General features: G+C 44.5%; 2 protein-coding genes across 4 annotated transcripts in view; one reads left to right on the top strand and one right to left on the bottom strand.

The window, feature by feature from the left end:
- Window positions 1–480, bottom strand: part of LOC134349855 (arfaptin-2-like) — a 139280-nt gene extending 138800 nt beyond the window's left edge. Inside the window, exon 1 of one of the 2 annotated variants that reach the window (XM_063054808.1) lies at window positions 394–480. The gene's annotated coding sequence lies outside the window, so the exon portion shown is untranslated. The remainder of the gene's footprint in view (window positions 1–393) is intronic. The other variant, XM_063054809.1, reaches the window with a different exon arrangement.
- timm10b (translocase of inner mitochondrial membrane 10 homolog B (yeast)) lies at window positions 438–26718 on the top strand. Of its 2 annotated transcripts, XM_063054813.1 has the most exons (4): window positions 513–554; window positions 3344–3386; window positions 6885–6980; window positions 26010–26718. In XM_063054813.1, exons 1-4 carry the CDS (start codon window positions 538–540, stop codon window positions 26181–26183), a joined length of 330 nt encoding a protein of 109 aa, XP_062910883.1. In that variant the 5' UTR covers window positions 513–537; the 3' UTR covers window positions 26184–26718. The 2 variants fall into 2 exon arrangements, with proteins under 2 accessions (XP_062910884.1, XP_062910883.1); XM_063054814.1 differs by lacking the exon at window positions 3344–3386 and having other exon boundaries at window positions 438–554.
- The last annotated feature ends 3 nt before the right edge of the window (window positions 26719–26721 follow it).

The raw sequence follows: 26721 nt of genomic DNA, 5'->3' as shown, positions 1-26721 counted from the left end.
TCCCTTCCCTTCCCTCCCTCACCTCCATCCCCCCTCCTCTTCCCTCCCTCTCCTCTCTCTTCCTTTCCCCCTCTCCCCTTCCCCTCCTCCCTCTCCTTCCCTCCCACCTCCATCCTCCCTCTCACCTTCCTTCTCCATCTCCTCCTCCACTCCTCCCTCATCCCCACTATACCCCTCCCTCCATCCCTCCTCTCTCTCATCTTCCCACATCCCTCTTCCCAGCCACTCTCCTCCCCCTTCATCCCCTCCGCTCCTCCTTATCCCCTCTTCCCCTTCATCCCACCCCTCCCTCTCATCCCTTTCTTCCCTTCCCCCCAACCATAACCTTCAGCTCTTCCTTCACACTGCCCATCCTCACTTCGCTGCCTACCACCCCCGTTCCCTCCCGCTTACCTCCAGCCGCCTCCTGCCTCCGCAGCGGTCCGACACCCCGAGCTGCACCGGGGCCGCCGCCAGGAAGTGACGACATCCATTCACCTGTCAGCCGGGTCGCCCGGAAACCAGGGCGCAAAGGTTAGCGCAAGATGGCAGCTGAGCATGGACAGTTACGGAACGTGAGTGAGGGAGAGGGGAACGGAGACAGGCAGAGAGGAGAGGGGACGGTGGATAGCGAGTGAGGACGAGGAACGGAAAGTGGGGGGTCGAGGGAGTGTGGGGAGGAAGAGAGAGGAGAGGGGAATGAGGGAGAAACTGGGAGGGAAGGGAACAAGTGAGTGTAGGCGGAGATGGGTGGTGGGGGTGCGGTTGCTGGCCAGTGACTGAAGCTGTAGCTCTTGGCTGGCTGGTTAGCTGGATTGAGTGAGTGGGAACTTTGGTATGGAGGAGCCTAGTAGTTTGGAAAGGGTTAGCTTGTAGCCTATGGCTGCAGAGGGGGTTGAGATTGAAGGGGGAGGGCGGGAGACTGTGGAATACTCCAGGAGTAAGGGTAGCCAAAAAAGGGGTGCATCAAGTGAAAGACCTGAAGTACAAACTGAGGAAAGTGGGTGAATTGGAGGAATTTATAGTTCTGTATAAAATTAAAGGTCAGAAGGAAGGAGGAGGAGGATTTAGAGCCCTTAATCCTTTGAGAGTGGCAGCAGCATTAGAGAACCAAATATGTAAAGGATGCCAGGCCAAGATTTTGTCTAATGGATTGCTGAAAATTTGTTGCAAAGACATTGACCAATATAACAGTGCTAAAATGGTGGGAAAATTGGTTGTGAAAGTGGATGTATTACTCTGAAAGAAAGGAAGGGAGTTAAGGGGGTAGTGTATGGTATTTGGTCTGGCATGACTGAAAAGGAAATTTTGGACAATATTAAAGGTGGTCAAGTGATTGAAGCCAAACGATTAAAATTGAGAGAAGGTGGTAATTGGGATTCCCCTGTTCTTCTGGTTTTTGCAGGTGATGTTCTTCCAGCTAGAGTCTATCTTGGGTGCATGTCTTATCAAGTTAGAGAATACATTAGGCCTCCCTTATGCTATTAGAATTGTCAGAGATTTGGACACATTGCTGGTTCATGTCGAGGTAAAAGAAGATGTATGAAATGTGGAGAGGATCATGATATTAAAGCATGTAAGGCAGCGGTGCCTAAATACAGTAACTGTGGAGGGGACCATATAGTGGTGTTCAGAGGATGTGAGTATTTTAGTAAGGCAAAGCAGATTCAGGATGTTAGTATCCAACAAAAAATATCATATGCTGAAGCAGTAAAGGAAGTTGATAGAGACCAAAAGATAAGTAAAGAAAAGATTGGAATGATGGGGAGTCAGTTCATTCCGAGTTCTCCAACTATGGTTCCTTCAGGCATGTTGTTGATGACTAACGAGTCTTTTTTGGTGTTTGTTGTTGATGTACTGGTCAGGGCTAAAACTACAGCCAAGAGGTCGGATATGATAAAAGTAGTTGTTGGAGCTGCAGAGAGATTCCTTGATATAAAACAGATTTCGCTGGAAAAATTACATGGGTATATGACAGACAAACAATCACTGAATACTTCCCAGTTGTTGGGATCAGAGAGTACGGAGGAGCTTTATGTGGATGGAGAGGCCAATAATTAGTATTTCTATGTTTTTAATATTACAATGGAATGCAAGAGTTTATCTGCAAATGGTCAAGAATTAAAAAGATTTGTTGGAACTTTTAAAGACAAGCCTGATTTGATCTGTATACAGGAGACATGGTTAAAGCCTCATTTAGATTTTGTGATCCCTGGATATGATAGTTTGAGAGCTGACAGAACAGGTAAATCTGGTGGAGGGTGTGCAACTTTCAGAAAAACGGGACTCTAGTTCAGAAGATTTGGTATTAAATCTAACCTTGAAATTGTGGTTGTGGAGGTTTGGAGCTCTCGTGGTCAAATAACTTTGATTAACTTTTATAATCCAGGTAATATGATATTATCAGATTTGGATGAAATTACGAATAAGCTAAAATCCCCAGTAATCTGGGTTGGAGATTTCAATGCCCATAATCCTATATGGGGTAGTGAAAGTAAAGATAGTAATGGAGTGGTAATAGAGGAGTTTCTAGATAAATACAACATGGTACTGCTAAATGACGGAAGGCCTACAAGATTTAATATTGTAAAGAATACGTGTAGTCACTTAGACTTATCTATCACTTCCTCAAACTTAGCTAGGGTTGGGGAATGGGATGTTATGGACAGATACACACTAGGAAGTGATCACTATCCTACATTATGTTGATTTGGTAGAAATTTGATAGTAGAAGTTGAGGAGAGGTCTACTAGGTATAATTTTTCTTTGGCCCATTGGGATGAGTACCAGGAGAAAGCTGTGGATATAATAGAAGAGATTAATAGCGAGGGCTCCATAGATGATTGGAATGAATCCCTCTGTTCTATAATTCATAAAGTTGCTCAGTTGACTATTCCGCTAAGGAATGTACTTAAGGCTCGAGCATTAGTTCCGTGGTGGAATAAAAATTGTGATATAGCAGTAAAAAACAGAAATAGAGCTTACAGGAAATTAAGAAAGTACCCAGTGTTAGGTAATGTTATGGAGTATAAAAAGGAAAGAGCAGTAGTAAGGAGAGTAATTAAAAATGCAAAGAGGGATAGTTGGAGAAGATTTTGTGGAACCCTGGGCCCTGAGACACCTATAAAGCAGCTATGGACGATCATTCACAGAATGTCAGGGATATACAGGAAACCATCTATCCCAGCTTTGCTGGAAGGGGATATTGAAGCTGTAACCAATAAGGAAAAGGCTGATATGTTTGTTGAGGTGTTCCAAGTGTTACACAGTTCTGAAGAGTTAGGTGATTTGAGAAAGGAAAGTTGGAAATTGGACAGGAGTTTTGGATGATAATAGCTCCATAAATTTGTTTTTCTCCCTTCAGGAATTGCAGGAAGCTGTCCAATCAGGTTCAAACACTTCTCCTGGTAGGGATGGACTATGTTATGAATTGCTTAAGCATTTAGATGTCTGTATTAATAGAAATTCTAGCATTGTTTAATTCAGTGTGGAAAGAAGGAAAATTACCAGTAGAATGGAAGCATGCGGTGGTAGTTCCAGTTTTAAAGCCAGGTAAGGACGCCTCTAGTCCTAGTTCGTATCGGCCTATAGCTTTAACATCAGTGCTTTGTAAAACTATGGAACAAATGGTCACCAACAGACTTGTTTATTTTTTGGAAAATAAGGGACATTTTGCGGCCTATCCAAATGGTTTTAGAACTGGAAGATCAACAATGGAATCTGTTGCCCTTTTAGATCATGATATTAAAAAAGCTTTTCAAAATAGAGAAGTAATGGTAAGTGTATTTCTAGATACTGAAAGAGCATATGACTCACTATGGAAGGATGGCTTGTTAATTAAACTCTGATGCGGGAATTAGAGGTAGAATGTTTAATTGGATCAAAGATTTCCTTAAGGAAAGGACAATTCAAGTAAGAATAGGCAGAACAAGCTCCAAGTCAGTTAAAATAGGTAATAGTACCCCTCAAGGAAGTGTCATTAGTCCAGTTCTTTTTAATGTCACGATAAATGATAGCTTTGATCAGGTAGGGACAGGATTTGGCAAATCATTGTTTGCAGACAATGGTGCAATCTGGAAAAGAGGAAGAAACATCAAGTATATATTAAGGCAGGTACAAAAGGTTTTAAGTTCAGTTGAAAACTGGGCTAATAAATGGGGTTTCAGGATTTCTGCTTCTAAGTCCAAATACATGACTTTTGGCTTTAGAAAAAAGATTCCTGATTGTGAATTGTGTCTATATGATTCTCTACAAGAAAGAGTCAAGGTATTCAAATTTTTTGGCGTCTGGTTTGATGAAAGACTTATTTGGAGGGTTCATATAGATAAAACAATTGGAAAGTGTGAGCAACACACATCAAAGTTGCTGGTGAACGCAGCAGGCCGGGCAGCATCTCTAGGAAGAGGTACAGTCAACGTTTCAGGCCGGGACCCTTCGTCAGGACTAACTGAAGGAAGAGTTTGTAAGAGATATGAAAGTAGGAGGGGGAGGGGGAGATCCAAAATGATAGGAAAAGACAGGAGGGCGCGAGTCTGAGTCAAAATATGGTCGAAAAGTTGAAGAGCCGAAGAAATTACAGATGGGGAGCAGTGAGAGATGGTTTCACTGAACTCCCGTCGAAGAGAGGATCTAAACTTCTTCGGTGTAGGCATTTTAAAACGCAAACAACAGGAATTCTGCAGATGCTGGAAATTCAAGCAACACACATCAAAGTTGCTGGTGAACACAGCAGGCCAGGCCGCATCTCTAGGAAGAGGCACAGTCGACAAAGTGTGAGAAAGTTTTAAATGTTATGAGAAGTATTGCTGGATGCCACTGGGGAGCAGGGCGGGAAACTATGTACAATATATCTAGCTATGATTAGATCAGTTATAGATTATGGTTGTATTGTTTATGGTTCCACTATTACGGCAGTGCTTGGAAAATTAGACACTGTGCAGTCCAAAGCACTTAGACTCTGTTGTGGAGCTTTTAGAACAACATCAGTCCCGGCATTATGTGTGGAGATGAGAGAAGTGCCTCTACATTTAAGACGAGTTCAGTTGGGCCTGCAGTATTGGGCAAAACTAAATGGATTCAATCACAGCTGTCCACCAAAGTGTCTTTTGCAGGGGAAGTCGGAGCACCAAAGTAAAATTAAAAGATACCCATTTTTAGATTTGGTTAATAACTGGGCTGTGAAATTGAAACTGACTGAGGAAGACATAGTTGGCCAAATTTGCCTGCCACACGTCCCTTTTTGGCTCTTTCCTAGAACCAGAAGTAGACCTGTTCCTCCTTTTTCAGCCTAAAGGAAGCAGTGCAATTCCATCAGCGTTGATCACAAATGAGTATTTAAATAATAAATGCGGATCTTATCTGAAGATTTTTACTGATGGCTCAGTGGTCTGGAGAGCAGTGGGGCAGGATTTGGGATGTATGCATCTCAACTTGGTGTTAAGATTGGTCACCGGGTTTCAGATGGTGTTTCTGTCTTTGCAACAGAATTATTAGCAATCTTCAGGGCCTTATGGTGGACAGAAGACTCTCGACCACGTAGGGTTATCATCTGTTCAGATTCTGCTGCTGCCTTAGAGTCTATAAAAGGGAGTAAATCAAAAGCTCATCCTGACACAGTTATTGAGACTCTCTTAGTGTTGTTTAGAGTAGGGAAGATGGGTTGTGCAGTTAGATTTTCATGGATACCTGGGCATGCTGGGATGGTGGGAAATGAAATTGTGGATGGCATTGCAAAGTCTTCCTTACAGAGCAGGCAAGTAGAAATTAGAGTTCCCCTAGGCAGAGCAGAATTGAGAAGAAGTGGCAGGAGGATTGGAAAAATGAATTAAGGGGCAGGCATTATTTTTCTAGTCAACCACTAGTTAAAAAGGTCTCAGACTGTTACCTTTTAAGTCGTAGAGATATGGTGAAATTTACAAGACTTAGGTTGGGGCATTGTGGGCTAAACTATTATTTAAAGATAATAGGAAAACATCCTACTGGATTATGTGACTCTGGTAGTCCAGAGACAGTCCAGCATGTTTTGCTGAGCTGTAATCGATACAAAATTGAAAGAAGCAAGCTGTTCAAGAGGCTATGTGGCTTAAATTTATTTTTGTTTTCTATTCAGTCTTTGTTTGGCCATCAAGAGAATCAACATCTGATTGAAGAGTCTATCATTCAATTTATACATGAGACTGGGTTGTATTCGAGAATTTGAGTTCCTTGAAGTTCTATAATTGATTATACATCCTGCGGAGGGCTGTAATATGCCTGGAATGAAAACCAATTTCCCCCGGGATCAATAAAGTATGACTATGACTAGATGCGTCTAAACAGCCGGAAATAGAGGTAGAAGAGAGTAGGTGGAGGGGATGAGAAAGTGATAGGAGCAGAGTGTACGGATGGAGTAGGGAACAAGCTCTCTCCTGCATTTCCTCCTCCCTCCTCTTCCCCCTTCTCCCCTACCCCCTTCCCCTTCTCCCATACCCCTTCTCCCCCTCTCACACCGCCCCACCTGCGCCCCCTCCTCTCCCCTCTCTCACCCCCTCTCAACCCCCCTCCTCTCCCATCTTACAGACTCCTCCCCCCTCCCCTCTCCCCCTCCCCTCCCCTCCCCCCCTCTCCCCCCTTCTCTCTCCCCCCTTCTCTCTCCCCCCTTCTCTCTCCCCCCTTCTCTCTCCCCCCTTCTCTCTCCCCCCTCCCCTCTCCCCCTCCCTTCTCCCCCTCCCCCTCCCCTCCCTCTCCCCTCCCTCTCCCCCCTCCCCCTCCCCTCCCTCTCCCCTCCCTCTCCCCCTCCCCCTCACTCCCTTCCCTCCCTCGCCCCTTTCCTCTTCTTCCTCCTCCCCTTCCTTGCCCCCCTCACCTTCCCCTGTCCTGTCTCTCTCCCCATCACACCCAACATCTCTGACTCTGCTCTCTTTCAGCTGCGAGATTTTCTGCTCGTTTACAACAAGATGACAGAGAGCTGCTTCAACAAATGTGTAACCAACCTGAACTACAGACACCTGACGCACATTGAGGTAACAGCATCACCTCCAGTTCGTTTGTATGCAATACGTAGTAATATGGTACTATGTATGTACATGCGTGTGCGTGTATAAAACCCTCCGGTTCAGCCAGCATGCATTTGTCTAGGGGAAGACAGCCTGCGGCCCAGCCAAACTTGAGAAATATTGTTTGCATGGATACTGCGCGATGTGTTGCCTGGTTACAAATCTGTACCACAAAATATCAGATAGTACACCATATGCAATTAAATAATTCAGCTTTATCATTCTTACCCTGACTATAGGGTTATTAAAGAAAACAAAAAGAAAAAGGGCCCATTTTAATGATACAGTCTAATGTGCATGTTGGAGCTCACAATTGTCTGTCCATTCGTTGCCCATCGACCTCCAAGTGTCGTCAACTCCTGGACTTCACTCCAAGTCCACTCCATCCTCCAGTCTACCAACCTACCAACTCGCTCCACTCGTGTCTTCTCTCTTCATCTGTCGCGGACAAAAGACCGTGAAATCCCTTCTGTCAGACACACAAAGAAACAACACTCCTCATTGTATGGCGCACGTTCCAGAGCCCCCAGTATCTCTAGTCCTAGTCCAAACACTGCTGCTACAGAGAAACAAACGGTTACATTAGCAGTGAAACCTTACACAGCATGTAAAATATTAACTAATTAGTGAAAAAGAGAGCAGAAAAAGGAAAAGAAAAACATTGAGGTAGTATACATAGCTTAATTGGCCATTCAGCAATCTGATGACAGTGTGCCTGAAGCTATTCCTGCAGTACTTCTTGCAGATCTGGTCTCTTTATTTGAAGATAGGTGTGCTGGCTTTGTAGGCTGTGCAGAGGAGGCTCACCAGGTTGATTCTGGACCTGTGGGGATTAGCCCATGAGGAGGGATTGAGTTGTCTGGAACAATAGTCACTGGAATTTAGAAGAATGAGGGGGAAATCTTACAGAGACATGAAATTATTAAAGGGATAGTTAAGATAGAGACAGCAATGTTGTTTCTACTCGTAAACGAGATGAGAACTAGGGGACATAGATTCAGGGGAATAGATTTAGAATAGATATGAGGTGAAACTGCTCTGACCAGGGAGTAGTGAATTTGTGGAATTCGCTTTCCAGGGAAGCAGGGGAAGCTACCTTATTACATATGTTTAAGACGCACTTAGATAGATTTTTGTATAGCGGGGGAATTAAAGGTTGTGGGGAAAAAACAAGGTAGCTGTTGCTTGGTCTACATCCAGATCAGAATGGCAGAGGAGGCTCAGCAGGCCGGATGGCTGACTCTTGTTTCTTGTTCTTATTGAATGGCAGTGAAGCCTCGACGTGCTGGATGGCTGACCCCAGCTCCTAGTCCTTATCATCTTTTTGAATGGCGGAGCAGGCTTGATAGGCTGAATCACTGACTTCTGCTCCTAGTCCATGAGACCATAACATGTAGGAGCAGAATTAGGCCATTTGGCCCATCGCGTCCTCTGCCATTTCATCATGGCTGATCCAATTTTCCTCTCAGCCCCAATTTCCTGCCTTCTCCCCATATCCCTTCATGCCCTGACCAATCAAGAATCTGTCAACCTCTGCCTTCAATATACATAAACACTTGGCCCCCACAGCTGCCTGTGGCAACGAATTCCACAGATTCACCACTTTCTGGCCAAAGAAATCCCTCCTCATCTTCATTCTAAAAGGACAGCCCTTTATTCTGAAGCTGTGTCCTCTGGTCTCTGACTCTCCGATAGGAAGCATCCTCTCCACATCGACTTTATTGAGACCTTTCGCCATTTAAATTAGGTCACCCCCTCTTTCTTCTGAATTCTAGAGAATACAGGCCCAGAGACATCAAATGCTCTTCATATGACAAGCAATTCAATCCTGGAATCGTTTTTGTGAACTTCCTTCGAACCCTCTCCAGTTTCAGCACATCCTGTCTAAGATAAAGGGATCAAACCTACTCACAAAACTCCAAGGGAGGCCTCACCAGTGCTTTATAAAGTCTCAACATTACATCCTTACTTTCATATTCTAGTCCTCTTGAAATGAATTGTAACATCGGCCTTCCTCACCACTGACTCATCATACAAATTAACCTTCAGGAATCCTGCACAAGGACTCTCAAGTCCCTTTGCACCTCAGTTTTTTGTTTTTTCTCTCCATTTAGAAAATAGAGAAATTTCTCTCCTAACAAAGTGCATGATCATACACATCCCGACACTGCATTCCATCTGCCATTTCTTTGCCCGTTCTCCTAATCTAAGTCCTTCTGTAGCTTCTCTATTTTCTCAAAACTATGTACCCTTCCACCTATCTCCATATTGTCTGCAAACTTTGCAACAAAGCCATTAATTCCATCGTCCAAATCATTAATATATAACATAAAAGGAATCCGTCCCAACCTAGACCCCTGTGGAATACCACTATTCAGCGGCAGCCAACCAGAAAAGGCTCCCTTTACTCCCACTCTTTTTCTCCTGCTGATCAGCCACTGCTAGAATCTTTCCTGTAATACCATAGGCTTGTGAAGTACACAACATCAGAAGTGGACAAAATCAATTTGCAATTCATTAGCAGGAGCAAATAAAAGTAAAGTGGGGTCAAAGCAGAGCGGCCATTGTGTGAGTGGACCAGCGTAGGAGTGGAAACTTGAGGCTTTGTCGAAGAAGCACAGGTAGGGCTGTTGGAGTGGTTGAATAAGAAGTCACTAAACTGTAGCTAATTAAATTAAATAAAGTAGGGATAATGGTGGTGTGCTGCAGCTGCATGATGTGGGAGCTGGTGGACCCCATTGTGATTCCTGGTGACCACGCAGTAAATGTCGGCTGCTCGAGGAACTCAGGCTCAAAGTTGATGACCTGGAATCTGAGCTTCACTGCAGCACCTCAGGAAGGGGGAGAGTTACCTGGATTCTCTGTTTCAAGAGGGCACACCCATTAGGTTAGCTGCCTCAAATTTGGTCTGTAGTCAGGGACAAGAGGGTGTGACTGCGAGTGGGGCGGGTAGTGGGGTCCAAGAGACAGTGCTGGAGGAGCCTCAGCCCTTGCGCTTGTCCAACAGGTCTGAGATTCTTGCTCCCTGTGTGGATGAGAGTGGGGGCTGTAGGAAGGATGAGCAACCTAACTGTGGCACCGTAGTTCAGGGAGCCATTCAAGGGGGTAGAGAAGAGAAATGTTGTGGTAATTGGGGATAGTATCGTCAGGGGAATAGACAGAGTTCTCTGTCGTGAGGACATAGCATCCCAAAGGTGTTGCCTGTCTGGTGCCCAGGTTTGGGACATTGTGTCTGACCTGCAGAGGAATTTGCAGTGGGAGGGGAAAGATCCATTTGTGGTCCATGTGGGTACCAATGATTTAGGTAGAACAAGAAAGAGGGTCTGCTGAGGGAATTTGAGCAGCTAGGGACTAAATTATAAAGCAGAACCAAAAAGGTGGTAATATCTGGATTACTATCTGAACCACATGCAAATTGGCAGAGGGTCAGGAAGATTAGAGAATTAAATACATAGCTCAAGGATTGGTGTGGGAGAAGTGGGTTTCAATTCATGGGAAATTGGCACCAGTGTTGGGGAAGGAGGGAGCTGTACCAATGGGACAGGCTCCATCTGAACCGTGATGGGACCTGGATCCTAGAGACCACATAACTAGGGCTGTGGATAGGGGTTTAAGGTAAATAATAGGGGATGGGTTCAGCTGATTGGAGAAGTATGAATAAAGTAAAAGAGAAAAGACCATACACCATACGATATAGGAGCAGAAGTAGGCCATTTGGCCCATCGTGTCTGCTCTGCCATTCAATCATGGGCTGATCCAATTCTTCCAGTCAGCCCCACTCCCCTGCCTTCTCCCCATACACTTTGATGCCCCAGCTAATCAAGAACCTATCTATCTCTGCCTTAAATACACCCAATGACTTGGCCTCCACAGCCCCTCGTAGCAACAAATTCCACAGATTTCTCTGCATCTTCTGTTCTAAATGGATGTCCTTCAATCCTGAAGTCTTGCCCTCTTGTCCTGGGCTCCCCTACCATGGGAAATAACTTTGCCATATCTAATCTGTTCAGGCTTTTTAACATTTGGAATGTTTCTGTGATATCCCCCCCTCATTCTCCTGAACGCCAGGGAATACAGCCCAAGAGCTGCCAGATGTGCCTCATACGGTAACCCTTTCATTCCTATGTGGATAAAGATAGAGAAAAAGCAAAAGATAAAAAAAAGATAAGTAAGACTGGAGTAAAGAAATGTCAAGTGCAAAAGAGAAAAAGATCACAAGATTTTGAAAGCACAATGAGTGTAAGGGCTCTTTATTTAAATGCCCATAGTATTTAATACACGGTCAGTGAACTTGTGGCACAAATCAGTACAAAGGGGTATGATTTAGTGGCCATTACCGAGAGCGTGGTTGCAGTGTGGAGAGGATTGGGAATTAAATATCCAAGATATCAGGTAATACGGAAGGATAGGCAGTAAGGTAAGGAAGTTGGGGTAGCACTCAATTTTAATTGAGGATGAGATCAGGGCAACAGTGAGAAACGATACAAGATCTAAGGAGCAGAATGTTGAATCCATCTGGGTAGAGATTCGGAATAGTAAAGGGAAAAAAATCACCAGTGTGAGTTGTCTATCAGCCACCGAATAATAACATTACAGTGACACAGGCAATAAACAGAGAAAAATCTGAGGCATATGAGAATGGAACAGCAGTTATCATGGGGGACTTTAACTTGCACATAGATTGGGTGAATCAAGTTGGTCAAGGCGTTCTTGAGGAGGACTTCATACAATACATCTGTGAAAGATACAAAATTTTGAAAGTGATAAATAAGATAGAAGTAGGAAAGTTGTTTCCATTGGTAGGTGAGACTAGAACTAGGGGACATTGCCTCAAGATTCAGGGGAGAAGATTTAGGACAGAGATGAGGAGAAATTGTTTTTCCCAGAAAGTGATGAATCTGTTGAATTCTCTGCTTAGGGAAGCAGTTGGGGCTTCTTCAGTAAATATATTTAAGATACAGTTAGATAGATTTTTACATAGTAGGGGAATTAAGGGTTACGGGGAAAAGGCAGGTAGATGGAGCTGAGTTTACGGACAGATCAGCCATGATCTTATTGAATGGTGGGGCAGGCTCGATGGGCCGGTTGGCCTACTCCTGCTCCTATTTCTTATGTTCTTATGTGATGGCTTTCTTGAGCAGCATGTTACTGAACCTACAAGGGAACGTGCTATCTTAGATCTGGTCCTGTAATATTAGTGATCATGTAGTTAGGGATCCTCTTGGAAAGAGTGATCACAGTATGATTGAGTTTCTCATGTAAATGGAGGGTGTAATAATTCGAATTAAAACATGTATTGTGCTTAAACAATGGAGACTACAATTGGATGAGGAACAGTGGAAGACTTTCAAGGAGATTTTTCACGGTGCTCAACAGAAGTATATTCCAGTAAAAAGCGAGGACAGTAAGAGTGGGGAGAGCCAGCCTTGGATTACTAAGGAAATAGTTGTTTACTTGGATTTTCACAAGGTGTTCAATAAGGTGTCACGTAAAAGGATTATCCATAAGATAAGGATGCATTGAGTTGGGGGTGATGTGTTAGCATGGCTAGAGGATTGGTTAACTCATAGAAAGCGGAGAGTTTGGATACATAGGTCTAACTCGGGTTGGCAATCGGTGAGCAGTGTACCGCAGGGGTCGGTGCTGGGTCCGCAACTGTTCCTGATATACATTAACAATCTGGAAGAGGGGTCCGAGTGTAGTGGATCTAAGTTTGCTGATGATACTAAATTAAGTGGAAAAGCAAATTAGGCAAAAGATATGGAGAGTTTGCAGAGAGATATCGATAGTTTAAGCGAGTGGGCAAGGGTCTGGCAGATGGAATACAATGTTGGTAAATGTGAGGTCATTCTCTTTGGAAGGAAAAATAGAAGAGCAGATTATTGTTTAAAGGGTAAAAAAAATTGCAGCATGCTGCCGTGCAGAGGAACTAGGAAATGCATGAATCACAAAGGGTTGGTTTGCAGGCTATCAAGAAGGCAGATGGGATGTTGGCCTTTATTGCTAGAGGAATTGAATTTAAGAGCGGGGAGGTTTTGCTGCAACTGTACAGGGCACTGGTGAGGCCACACCTGGAGTTCTGGTCTCCATACTTGAGGAAGGATATACTGGCTTTTAAGGTGTTGCAGAGGAAGTTCACCAGGTTGATTCCAGACATGAAGGGTTAGACTATGAGGAGAGATTGAGTTGCCTGGGACTATACTCACTGGAATTCAGAAGGATAGGAGGAGATTTTACACAAACATATAAAATTACAAAAGTGATAGATAACCTAAAGGCAGGAAAGTTGTTTCCATTGGTAAGTTAGACCAGAACTAGGGGACATAGCCTCGAGATTTAGGGGAGTAGATTTAGGGTGGAGATGAGGAGGAACTGCTTTTCCCAGAGAGTGGTCAATCTGTGGAATTCTCTGCCCAATGAAGCAGTGGAGGCTACCTCTGTAAATATATTTAAGACTAGGTTGGATAGATTTTTGCATAATTGAGAAATTAAGGGGAAAAGGCAGGTAGGAGGAGGAGTCCATGGCCATGATCCTATTGAGTGGCGGAGCAGGCTCAACGAGCCAAATGGCCTACTCCTGCTCCTATTTCTTACGTTCTTGTGTAACTGATACTTCTTTGTCTGTCCTGCTTGTTTCTTCAAAGAATTCCAACAGATTTGTAAAGCAAGATTTTCCCTTGAAGAAACCATGCTGACTACAGCCTATTTTATCATATGCCTCCAAGTTCCCTGAGACCTCATCTTTAATAAGCAACTCCAACATCTTCCTAACCACTGAGGTCAAACTAACTAGCTTTCTTCTGCCTCTCTCTCTTCTTGAAAAAATGTAGTGATATTTGCAATTTTTAAGTCTTCCGGAATCATTCCAGAACCCAGTGATTCTTGAAAGATCATTACTAAAGCCTCCACAATCTCTTCAGCCACCTCTTTCAGAACCCTGGGGTGTACACCATCTGGTCCAGGTGATTTATCTACCTTCAAACCTCTCAGTTTCACAAGAACCTTCTCCCTAGTAGTGGTAACTTCATACACTTCATGACACTGCTTCCTGAAACTTCCACTATATAGCTAGTGCCTTCCACAGTGAAGACTGACACAAAATACTTATTTTGTTTGCCCCCCCCCCATTACTACCTCTCCACCATCGTTTTCCAATGGTCTGATGTCCACTCTCGCTTTTACAGTTCATGTAGATGAAGAAAATTTTGCTATCCTCCTTAATATTATTGGCTAGCCTACTTTCGTATTCCATCTTTACTTTAATGACTTTTAGTTGCCTTCTGTTGGCTTTTAAAAGCTTCACAATCTTCTAATTTTCGACAAATTTTTGCTCTATAATATGCCCTCTCTTTCGTTTCATGTTGACTTTGACATCTCTTCATAGCCACAGTTGTGTCATCTTTCCTTCAGAATACTTCTTCCTCTTTGGGATGTATGTATCCTATGGCTTCCAAATTGCTTCCAGAAATTCCAGCCATTGCTGCTCTGCCATCATCTCTGCCAGAGTTCAATCAATTCTGGCCAACTCCTGAGAGCATGCCTCTGTAATTCCCTTTACTCCACTGTAATCCTGATACATCTGACATTAGCTTCTCCTCCTTTAATTTCAGAGTGAATCCGATCATATTATGATCACTTCCCTAAGTTTTTTTTACCTTAAGCTCTCTGATTGATTCTGGCTTATGACACGACACCCAATCCAGATTAGACGATCCCCTAGTAAGCTCAACCAGAAACTGCTCTAAAAAGCCATCTCATAGGCACTCTAGAAATTCCCTCTCTTGGAATCCTGATTTTCCTAATCTACCTGCATATTGAAATCTCCCATGACTATTGTAACATTGTCCTTTTGGCATTTTCTATCATCGGTTGTAATTTGTAGGCCACATCCTTACTACTGTTTGGGGGTCTGTATACAACTAGCATCAGTGTCTTTTTACCCTTGCAGTTCCTTAGCTCTATCCACAATGATTCAACACCTTCTGAACCTATGTCACCTCTTTCTAATGATTTGATTTCATCTTTACCAACAGAGCAATATCTCCCTTCCTGCCTGTCCTTACAATACATTGTATGTCCTTGGACATTAATGTCCCAGCTATGCTCTTCTTTCAGTCATGATTCATTGATTCCTACAACATCATATCTGTCAACCTGCAACTGTGCTGCAAGTTCTTCTACTTCATTCCATATACAGCATGCATTCAAATACAACACCTTCAATCCTGTTTTCACCCTTTTCGATGTTGTCCACCTGTAACCTTTTGCAACTCATCCTGTTGACTGCAATTTTGCCCTGTCAACAGCCTCTCCTCACTACACATTGACTCTGTAAACCAACTTCCTTTAGCATAATAATCTGTCTTTCATATGATACTTCTTGCATTGAAATATACACAGCCCAGGACACTAGTTGCACCATGCTCAACCTTTTGATTCCTAACTGTCTGAGGTCTCACCAACATCTGCTTCCACAACCTCTCACTAGCTGTTCTGGCACTGTTGGTTCCCATCCCCCTGCAACTCAGGTTTAAAGCCCACCATACAGCATTAACAAACCTTCCCGCTAGGATATTAGTCCCCATCCGGTTCAGGTACAAACTTTTCCTTCTGTTCCCTGGAAGAGAACCTAGTGATCCAAAAATATTGTACCTGCCTCCTACACCAACACCTTAGACCATAAGACATAGGAGCAGAATTAGGCCATTCAGCCCATTGAGCTGCTCTGCCATTCCATCATGGCTGATCCCAGATCCCACTCAACCCCGTACACCTGTCTTCTCGCCAAGTCATTTGATGCCCTGACCGATCAGGAAACGATCAACTTCCACCTTAAGTATATGCACGAACTTGGCCTCCACCACAGTCTGTGGCACAGCATTCCACAGATTCACTACTTTGGCTAAAAAAATTCCTCCTTACCTCTGTTCTAAAAGGTCGCCCCTCCATATTGAGACTGTGCCATCTAGTTCTGGATACCCCCACCAGAGGTAATGTCTTACCAAGGATAGGTTTCCTCTTGTCCTCACCTACCACCCCACCAGTTTCCACGTCCAGCACATAATTATCCGAAATCTCTGCCACCTCCAACTGCATCCCATCACCAAAGACATCTTTCCCTCCCTCCCACTTTCTGCAGGGATCGCTCCCTACGTGACTCCCTTGTCCATTCATCCCTTCCTACTGATCTCCCTCCTGGCACTTATCCTTGCAAGCGGAACAAGTGCCACACCTGCGCTACACCTCCTCCCTCACTGCCATTCAAGGCTCCAGACAGTCCTTCCAGGTGAGGCGACAATTCACCTGTGAGTCACTGTGTTCAGTGCTTCTGTATATCAGTGAGACCCAACGTAGATTGGGAGACCACTTCACCGAGCATCTATGCTCCGTCCACCAGAATAAGCGGGATCTCCCAGTGACCACCCATTTTAATTCCACTTCCCATTCCCATTCCCATATGTCCATCCATGGCCTCCTCTACTGTCGGGATAAGGCCATATTTAGGTTGGAGGAACACACCTTATATTCTGTTTGGGTAGCCTCCAACCTGGTGGCATGAATATCGATTTCTCAAACTTCCAGTAATGCCACCGCCCCCCCAAAACCATTTCCCATCCCCTTTACCCTCTCTCATGTTATCTCCTTGCCCACATATCGCCTCCCTCTAGTGCTCCTCTCCTCCCCCTTTTCTTTCTTCCATTGCCTTCTGTCTCTTTCACCAATCAACTTCCCAGCTCTTTGTTTCATCCCTCCCCTCCCCCTATCTTTCAAATCTACTCCTCAGCTTTTTTCCTCCAGACCTGCCGAAGGCTTTCAGCCTGAAATGTCGACAGTGCTTTTCTCCGTAGATCCTACCTGGCCTGCTGAATTCCTCCAACATTTTGTGTGTAATTAATTATTTCCACATTCTCATTGTCATAGTCATACTTTATTGATCCCGAGGGAAATTGGTTTTCGTTACAGTTGCACCATAAATAATTAAATAGTAATATGTAAATTATGCCAGTAAATTATGAAATAAGTCCAGGACCAGCCTATCGGCTCAGGGTGTCTGACCCTCCAAGGGAGGAGTTGTAAAGTTTGATGGCCACAGGCAGGAATGACTTCCTTTGACGCTCTGTGTTGCATCTCGGTGGAATGAGTCTCTGGCTGAATGTACTCCTGTGCCCAACCAGTACATTATGTAGTGGATGGGAAACATTGTCCAAGATGGCATGCAACTTAGACAGCATCCTCTTTTCAGACACCACCGACAGAGAGTCCAGTTCCATCCCCACAACATCACTGGCCTTACGAATGAGTTTGTTGATTCTGTTGGTGTCTGCTACCCTCAGTCTGCTGCCCCAGCACACAACAGCAAACATGATAGCACTGGCCACCACAGACTCGTAGAACATCCTCAGCATCGTCCGGCAGATGTTAAAGGACCTCAGTCTTTTGCAGAAATTCTGCAGATTTTCTCTTATTTGTGATAGGAAGCATCCTCTCCACACCCACCCTATCTCATCCTTTCAACATTCAGTACGTTTCAATGAGATCCCCGCACATTCTTCTAAATTGCAGTGAGTGCAGGCCCCAAGCTGCCAAACGCTCCTCGTATGTTAACCCCTTCATTCCCAGAATCATCTTCATGGCCTCCTCTGGACCTCTCCAATGACAACACATCCTTTCTGAGATTTGGGGCTCAAAACAGTTGACAGTGCTCCAAGTGCGGCTTGACTAGTGTCTTGTAGAGTGTCAGCATTCTAAGACCGTAAGGCATAGGAGCAGAATTAGGCCATCTGGCCCCTTCAGTCTGCTCCGCCATTCCATTATGGCTGATCCTTTTTTTTAAATCTCCTCCTTGATCCCAGTTCCTGGCCTTCTCCCCGTAACCTTTGATGCTGTGTCCAATCAAGAACCTATCAATCTCTGCCTGAAATACACCCAACGACCTGGCCTCCACAGCTGCATGTGGCAACAAATTCCACAAATTCGCCACTCTTCGGCTAAAGAAATTTCTCCGCATCTCTGTTTTGAAAGGGCCCTCTTGTCCTAGACTCTCCCACCATGGGGGGAAAAATCCTTTACAAATCTACTCTGTCTAGGCCTTTCAACATTTCAAAGGTTTCAATGAGATCCCCCTCATCCTTCTGAATTCCATTGAGTACAGACCCACAGCCATCAAACATTCCTCATATGGTAACCCTTTCATTCCTGGAACCTCCTCTGAACCCCCTCCAATGCTAGCACATCTTTTCTTAGATGAGGAGCCCAAAACTGTTCACAATACTCAAGGTGAGGGTTCACTAGTGCCTTGTAAAACCTCAGCAACACATCCTTGCTCTTGTATTCTTGACCTCTTGAAATGAATGTTAACATGGCATTTGCCTTCCTCACCACCAAATCAACCTGCAAGTTAACCTTCAGGGTGTTGTGCACAAGGGCTCCCAAGTCCCTCTGTATCGCAGATTTCTGGGGTTTCTCCCCATTTAGAAAATAGTCTACACACTTATTTCTACTACCAAAGTGCATGACCATTGACCATGCATTTTCCAATATTGTATTGCCCTTTCTTCTAACCTGTCTAAGTTCTTCTGCATCCTACCTGTTTCCTCAACACCACCTGTCCCTCCACCAATCTTCGTATCATCTGCAAACTTGGCAACAAAGCCATCTATTCCATCATCTAAATCATTAAATACAGCATCAAAAGAAGTCCCAACACTGACCCCTGACTAGTCACTGGCAGCCAACTAGGAAAGGATCCTTTTATTCCCACTTGCTACCTCCTACCAATCAGCCAATGCTCTAACCATGTTTGTAACTTGCCTGTAATACCATGGGCTCTTAACTTGATAAGCAGCCTCATGTGTGGCACCTTGTCGAAGGCCTTCTGAAAGTTCAAATATACAACATCCACTACATCCTCTTTATCCTACTTGTAATCTCCTCAAAGAATTCCAACAGGTTCATCAGGCAGGATTTTCCTTGAAAGAAACCATGCTGACTTTGTACTACCTTGTCCTGTGTCACCAAATACTCCATCACCTCATCCTTAACAGTTAACTCCAACCTCTTCCCAACCACTACAATTAGGCTAACTAGTCTATAATTTCCTTTCTGCTGCCTTCCTCCTTTCTTAAAGAACGGAGTAACATTTGCAATTTTAAAATCCTCCGGCATCATGCTAAAGTCCGGTGATTTTTGAAAGATCGTTTCTAATGCCACTACAATCTCTAATGCTACCTCTTTCTGACCCCTAGGGTGCAGTTCTTCTGGTCCAGATGACTTATGTGCCTTTAGGTCTTTCAGCTTTTTAAGCACCTTCTCTCTTGTAACACTAACTGCATCCACATCTCTTCCTTCACACACTACAACATCAGGCATACTGCTAGTGTCTTCCACAGTGAAGACTAATGCAAAATACTCATTTAGTTCATTAGCCATCTCCTGTCCTTTGTTATTATTTCTCCTGCCTCATTTTCTAGCTGTTCTATGACCATTCTCATTTCTCTTTTAGAAACATAGAAAACCTTCAGCACCGGAAAGCTGTGCCGAACATGTCCTTACCTGAGAAATTACCGAGGGTTACCCATAGCCCTCTATTTTTCTGAGCTCCATAAGACTGTCCAGGAGTCTCTTAAAAGACCCTATCATATCTGCCTCCACCACCATCACCGGCAGCCCATTCCACGAACTGACCACTCTGCGTATAAAAAACTTAGCCCTGATATCTCCTCTGTACCTATTTCTAAGCACCTAAAAACTATGCCCTCTCTTGCTAGCCATTTCAACCCTGGGAAAAAGCCTCTGACTATCCACACGATCAATGCCTCTCATCATCTTATACACCTCTATCAGGTCACCTCTCATCTTCCGTCGCTCCAAGGAGAAAAGGCCAAGTTCACTCAACCTATTCTCATAAGGCATGCTCCCCAATCCAGGCAACATCCTTGTAAATCTCCTGTGCACCCTTTCTATGGTTTCCACATCCTTTGTATAGTGAGGTGACTAGAACTGAGCAGAGTACTCCACGTGTGGTCTGACCAGAGTCCTATATTACCTCGGCTCCTAAACTCAATCCCACGATTGATGAAGGCCAATGCACCTTATGCTTTCTTAACTACAGAGTCAACTCGGACCCCAAGGTCCCTCTGATCCTCCACACTGCCAAGAGTCTTACCATTAATACTATATTCTGTCATCATATTGGACCTACCAAAATGAACCACCTCACACTTATCTGGGTTGAACTCCATCTGCCACTTCTCAGCCCATTTTTACATCCTATCAATGTCCCGTTGTAACCTTTGACAGCCCTCCACACTATCCACAACACATCAGTAAATCTACTAACCCATTCCTCCATTTCTTCATCCAAGTCATTTATAAACATCACAAAGAGGAGGGGTCCCAGAACAGATCCCTGAGGCACACCACTGGTCACTGACCTCCATGCGGAATATGACCAATCTACAACCACTCTTTGCCTGCTATGGGCAAGCCAGTTCTGGATCCACAAAGCAATTTCCCCTTGGATCCCATGCCTCCTTGCTTTCTCAACAAGCCTTGCAATGGGGTACCTTGTCAAATGCCTTGCTGAAATCCATATACACTACATCTACTACTCTAACGTACTTGGAAAAAACTTTTACTGTCCACTTTCATATTATTTGCTAGCTTGCTTTCATATTTCATCTTCACCCTTTTTAGTTGCTCGGTAGGTTTTTTAAAACTTCCCAATCCTCTTTCTTCCCATTAATTTTTGCTTTGTTGTATGCCCTTTCTTTAGCTTTTACAATAGCTTTGACTTCCCTTGTCAGCCACGGTTGTACTATTTTGCCATTTGAGTATTTCTTCATTTTTGGAATACACATGTCCTGCACCTTCCTCATTTTCCCCAGAAACACACACCATGGCTTCTCTGCTGACATCCCTGCCAGCAGCTCTTTCCGGTTTACTTTGGCCAACTCCTCTCTCATACCACTGTAATTTCCCTTACTCCACTGAAATACTGCTATGTCAGACTTTACTTTCTCCCTATCAAATTTTAAGTTGAACACAATCATATTGTGATCACTGGTTCCTAAGGATTCTTTTACCTTAAGCTCCCTAATCACCTCTGGTTCATTACATAATACCCAATCCAGTATAGCTGATCCCCTAATAGGCCCAACGACAAACTGATCTAAAAAGCCATCTCTTAGGCACTCAACAAACTCACTCTCTTGAGATCCATTACCAACCTGATTTTCCCAATTGACCTGCATGTTAAAATCTCCCATGACTACCATAACATTGCCCTTTTGACTCGCCTTTTCTAATTTCACTTTCTTAACTCAACCCAGAAGGATTCAACATCTTCTGATCCTATGTCCCATCTTTCTACTGATTTGATGCCATTCTTTACCAGCAGAGCCACACCACCCCCTCTGCCTACCTTCCAATCCTTCCAATATAATGTGTAATCTTGGACATTCAGCTCCCAACTACAACCATCCTTCAGCCACGATTCAGTGATGGCCATGATGATTATCTCCTTCTGTTTACATTCTATTCCCCTTGAAATAACTGCCAACATTTTAATTGCCTTCTTTACTACAGACTCAACCTGTAAATTAACCTTCTGAGAGTCTTGCACAAGGACTCTTAAGTCCCTCAGCACCTCTAATGTTTGAACATTTTCCCCATTTAGATAATAGTCTGCACGATTGTTCCTTTTACCAAAATGCATTATCATACATTTCCCAACACTGTATTCCATCTGCCACTTTTTTTGCCCATTCTTCCAATTTGTCTAAGTTCTGCTACAATTGCATTGCTTCCTCAGCACTACCTACCCCTCCACCTATCTTTGTATCATCCGCAAACTTTGCCACAAAGCCATCAACTCCATTAACTAAATCATTGACAAACAAAGTGATAAGTAGTGGTCCCAATACTGACCCCTGAGGAACATCACTAGTCAATGGCAGCCACCCAGAAAAGACCCGTTTTATTCCCACTCACTGCCTCCTGCCTGTCAACTATTCCTCTATCCATGCCAGAGCCTTTCCTGTAATGCCACTTGTTAAGCAGCCTCGTGTGTGGCCCCTTATCAAATGCCTTCTGAAAATCCAAGTAAATGACATCCACTGCCTCTCCTTTGTCCACCCTGCTTGTTACTTCCTTGAAGTAATGCATCTATTATCTCTTCAGTAACCTCTCTCAGGACTCTGGGATGTAGTCCATCTGGTCCAAGTGACTTATCCACCGTAAGACCTTTGCATTTGCCTCACACTTTTTCCTTTGTAATAGCAATGGCACTCACTCCTGCTCCCTGGCACACTGCTAGTGTCTTCCACAGTGAATAAAATGCAAAGTTCATCTGCCATTTCTTTGTCCCCCATTACTACCTCACCAGCATCATTTTCCAGTGGCCCAATATCAATTCTCACCTCCCCTTTACTCTATATATAACTGAAAAAACTTTGTGTCCTACTTTATATTATTGGCTAGTCTGTCCTCATATTTCATCTTTTCCCTTCTTATGGCTTTTTTAGTTGCTTTTTGTTGGAGTTTAAAAGCTTCCCACTCAGTCTTGCTACCTTGTGCCCTTTCCTTGGCTTTATGCATTCCTTAACTTCCCTTGTCAGCCACAGTTGCCAACCTTCCCATTTAAAAACAACTTCCTCTGTGGGACATGTCTATCCTGTAGTTGGTGAACTATTCCCAGAAACTTCAGCCATCTCTGCTCTGCCGTCATCCTCACCAGTATCCTCCTCTAATCCACCTGGGAATCCCCTTTATTCCATTGCAATACTGATACATGTGGCTTAAGCTCCTCCCTCTCAAATTGCCATATGAATTCAATTACATTATGTTCACTGCCTCCTAAGGGTTCTTTTACTTTAAGCTCCCTAATAAGATCTGGGTTATTACACAACACCCAACCTGAGATAGCCCCGCCCGAGTAGGCTCAAACACAAGCTACTCTAAAAAGCCACCTCATAGGCATCCAAACAAATTCTCTTGTGATCGGATACCAACCTGATTTTCCCAATGCCCTTGCATATTGAAGTCCCCCATTACAATTGTGATATTACTCTTATTATGTGCCTTTTCCAGCACCCTTTGCAATCTCAACCCCACATCTTGGCTACTGTTTGCCTTAGCCACGTATTATATAATGTTCCTAGATCTGGCCTCAGTAGCACATGGCATGGACAGCAGTCCTGAGATCACAAAGCTGGAGATCCTACCCTTTAACTTTGCACCTTAGTCCCTGAACTCCCTCTGCAGAACCTTGTTACTTGTCCTACCCATGTCATTGGTACCTACATGAACCACGACGTCTGGCTGTTCACCCTCCCATTTAAGAATGCTAAGGACTCGATCAGATACATCCCGGACCCTGGCACCCAGAAGACTACATACCAACCAGGAATCTCATTCTCACCCACAGAACTTCCTATCCGTTCTCCTCACTAACGAATCCTCTGTCACCACAACATGCCTCTTCTCTCCGCCCCCCCCTGCCCCCGCCACCTTCAGAGTCACACTCAGTGCCAGAGACGCGGAGGCTGTGACCTTCCTCTATTTGATCATCTCCCCCCCTCCCACCCCCACACAATAGTAGCCAGTGTGTTGTTGAGGGGGATGGGCAGAGAGGTACTCCTTCACCCCTTTCCCCTTCCTGACTGTCACCCAGTTTCCCATGTCCTGCATCTTGGGTCTATCTACCTCTCTAGATACCCTATCTATCATGCCTTCAGCCTTCCGAACGATCCAGAGTTCACGTGTTCTTACTGAATGGTGAACAGTCTCGCTGGGCCGAATGGCTGAATCCTGCTCTTGGTTCTTATGTTCTTATTGAATGGTGGAGCAGACTCGACAGGTCAGATAGCCAACCCCTGCTCCTGGTTTTTATGTTTTTATTGAACGGTGGAGCAGTGTGGACGGGCCAGATGGCCAGCTCCTGCTCCTAGTCCTTATGTTCTGCTGAGTGTTGATATCTGGTGGGTCTATCTGTCACTGTCACACCTAGCACTGGATAGCCACTGGTGCAGGTTCATCTTGCTCTTTACAGATCTGTGTCTCCGCGGGGTGGGACTGTGGAGGGACACAACTGGTGTGAGTGTGGTGAATGTGTTTACAGTCAACCTGACCCTCTCTCCCTCAGGTACGTACTGGAACTTGTGGGGCAGCGTTTTGCTGTGCGGGGGGACAAAGACTGTGGTAGATGGTGTGGTGAGGTGGATTGAACATAGCCTCTCTAGAGAATAGAACATAGACCAGTAGGGAACAGCAACAGCCCCTTCAGCACACAATGTTATGCAGAACTAGTTATATTAATAATCAAACGGCCAACTAAACTAATCCCTTCTGTATACACAACATCCATATCCTTCCACTTTCCTCATATTCATCTGCCTATCTGAAGGTCTCTTAAAAGTCTCTAATGTATCTGTCTCTACCTGCACTCCAGGCAGCACATTCCAGGCACCCACCACTCTGAGTAAAAATCCTTGCCCTTCTACTTTGAAATGACCCCCTCTCACCTTAAATACATGCCCTCTAGTATTGGATATTTCAGCCCTGGAAAGAGACGCTGCCTGTCTACTCCTATCACTGCCTCTCATAATCTTATAAATCTATCAGATCTCCCCTCAGCCTCCACCAATCCAAAGAAAATAATCTAAGTTTGTCCAACTTCTAATTATAGCACATTCCCTCTATCTAGGCAACGTTTTGGTAAACCTCTTCTGCACCCTCTCCAAAGCCTCAAATTCCTTTCTATAGTGAGGCAACCAGAACTGTATGCAATACTCCACATGCAGCCTAACTAGAGTTTTATAAAGCTACAACATAACTTGTTGACTTTTGAACTCAAACCCTCAACTAATAAAACAAGCATTCAATATACCTTCTTAATCACCTGATCAACCTGTGTGGCACTTTCAGAAATCTATGAACTTGGACCCTAAGATCACTCTGCTCAGTGTACTGTCTCTTTACATTTACCCTACCAAGGTGCAACACCTCACGTTTTTCTGGGTTAAACTCCATCTGCCATTTCTCGGCCTGTATCTGCAACTCATCTATATCCCCACTGTATTCTTTACCAGTCTTCTAAACTATCCACAACACCACCAACCTTTGTATCATCAGGAAACTTACCAACCCACACCCTTCCATTTTCATCCACGTCATTTGTATAAATCACAGGCAGCAGAGGTCCCTGTGGAACATCACCAATTACAGACCTCCATGAGCACTACCCTCTGCCTTCCATGGGAAGCTAGTTCTAAATCGGAATGGCCAATTCACCATGGATCCCGTGCACCTTAATCTGGATGATCCTCCGAAGAGGGACCTTGTCAAAAAACTCAATCAAACTGCCACGCACAAAGCCATGCTGACTCTCCTAATTAGGCCAAATGCTCATAAATCCTATACCTAAGAATTCTCTCCAGTAACTTCTCTACCACTGACATGAGACTCAGTGGTCTGTCATTTCCAGGATTATCCCTGGTTCCTTATTTGAATAATGGAACAACATTAGCCACTCACCGGGAACAACATTAGGCACTCACTGGTCCAACTGGACTTAGCCTGTGTCTGGAGAGAACACAAAGAGAATGGTCAAGGCCCCAGCACTCTCTTCTTTTTCCTCTCTCAGTAACCTGGGAAGCCCTGGGGACTTAGCCACCTTAATGCTCTTTAAGAAACCCAACACTACCAACTCCTTTACCTTGAAATGCCCTACCATATCAATACTCTAGTCACTGATCTCCATATTCTCCACATCCTTCTCCTTATTAAATACTGATGTGAAGTACTTATTAAGGGCTTCACCCAAATCCTCATCGTCCAAGCAAATGTTTTCCTCTTTATCCTTGAGTCGTCCTCTTGCTACAGATCTGTGTTAATGGCTGTGTTGGTTTTCAGGGTCAAGGGTGGTGGGGGCGGGCAGTTGGTGATGTTGGTGTGTGGAGAGGTGAGTTTAACGATCAGACTGTCCTCTCTCCCCAGGAGACCTGCATCAGTGGCTGTGCCGGAAAGCAGATCTGCACCAACCATCGGCTGATGAGCGCCTACATCCAGCTTATGCCGAGCATCGTTCAAAAACGGATGGCAGACCTTGAGAAGAAGGCCGCTGAGGCCACACCAACAGCGAGTGAGGAGCCGTCCACTGGAGCAGAGTGAAACACCCAACATACGGCTGGAGAATTCCATCGTCGCAAGAAAGCGCAGGGTTGTCAGGCAGGAGCTGGCGAACCGTGACTTCTCAGAGGCCTCCCTCCTTCCTCTTCAAATCCATTCCCATTCTGTCTCAGCAACAGACGAAACTCAATTATCGCTAACAGAGGCATAGCTCTGCAGACCGGCTGACCCCCTTCCTGGCATGGCCTGACTGCAAAGCGAGACGAGCCTTTGCAGTGACGAGAGCTCTGCGTAAGTGCAGACCAAATGATTGTAACACACTGAGGACAGTCTTCACAGATCTGTCCAGTTTGGTTTCACGTGAAATGTCAGCAACTGAACAATAAAATCCTGAGACCGGAAACCAAACAAGCGTCTGAGAAACTATTACAGTGTAACACAACCTGTCTGGCTTCTGAGTGAGCGATTTGCAATTTCCATTGCAGCTCCTGTCTGTGACAGGAGTGAGATGCTGTCTGTGGTGAAGTTTCTGGGACACAATCACTGCACTGATCAACAATAAATGGATTCATTTCCATTA

Source organism: Mobula hypostoma, chromosome 7 (genome assembly GCF_963921235.1).
Source record: "Mobula hypostoma chromosome 7, sMobHyp1.1, whole genome shotgun sequence".
Classification (NCBI taxonomy): domain Eukaryota; kingdom Metazoa; phylum Chordata; class Chondrichthyes; order Myliobatiformes; family Myliobatidae; genus Mobula; species Mobula hypostoma.
The sequence above is the reverse complement of the archived record's forward strand: the minus strand, read 5'-3'. Positions and strand labels throughout refer to the sequence as shown.

Excerpts from the sequence above, each read along its gene's own strand:
- timm10b (XM_063054813.1), top strand. Across the intron at positions 3,387-6,884 it reads AGGTTCAAACACTTCTCCTG|CTGCGAGATTTTCTGCTCGT; the intron begins GTAGGGATGGAC and ends GCTCTCTTTCAG. Across the intron at positions 6,981-26,009 it reads GACACCTGACGCACATTGAG|GAGACCTGCATCAGTGGCTG; the intron begins GTAACAGCATCA and ends CTCTCTCCCCAG.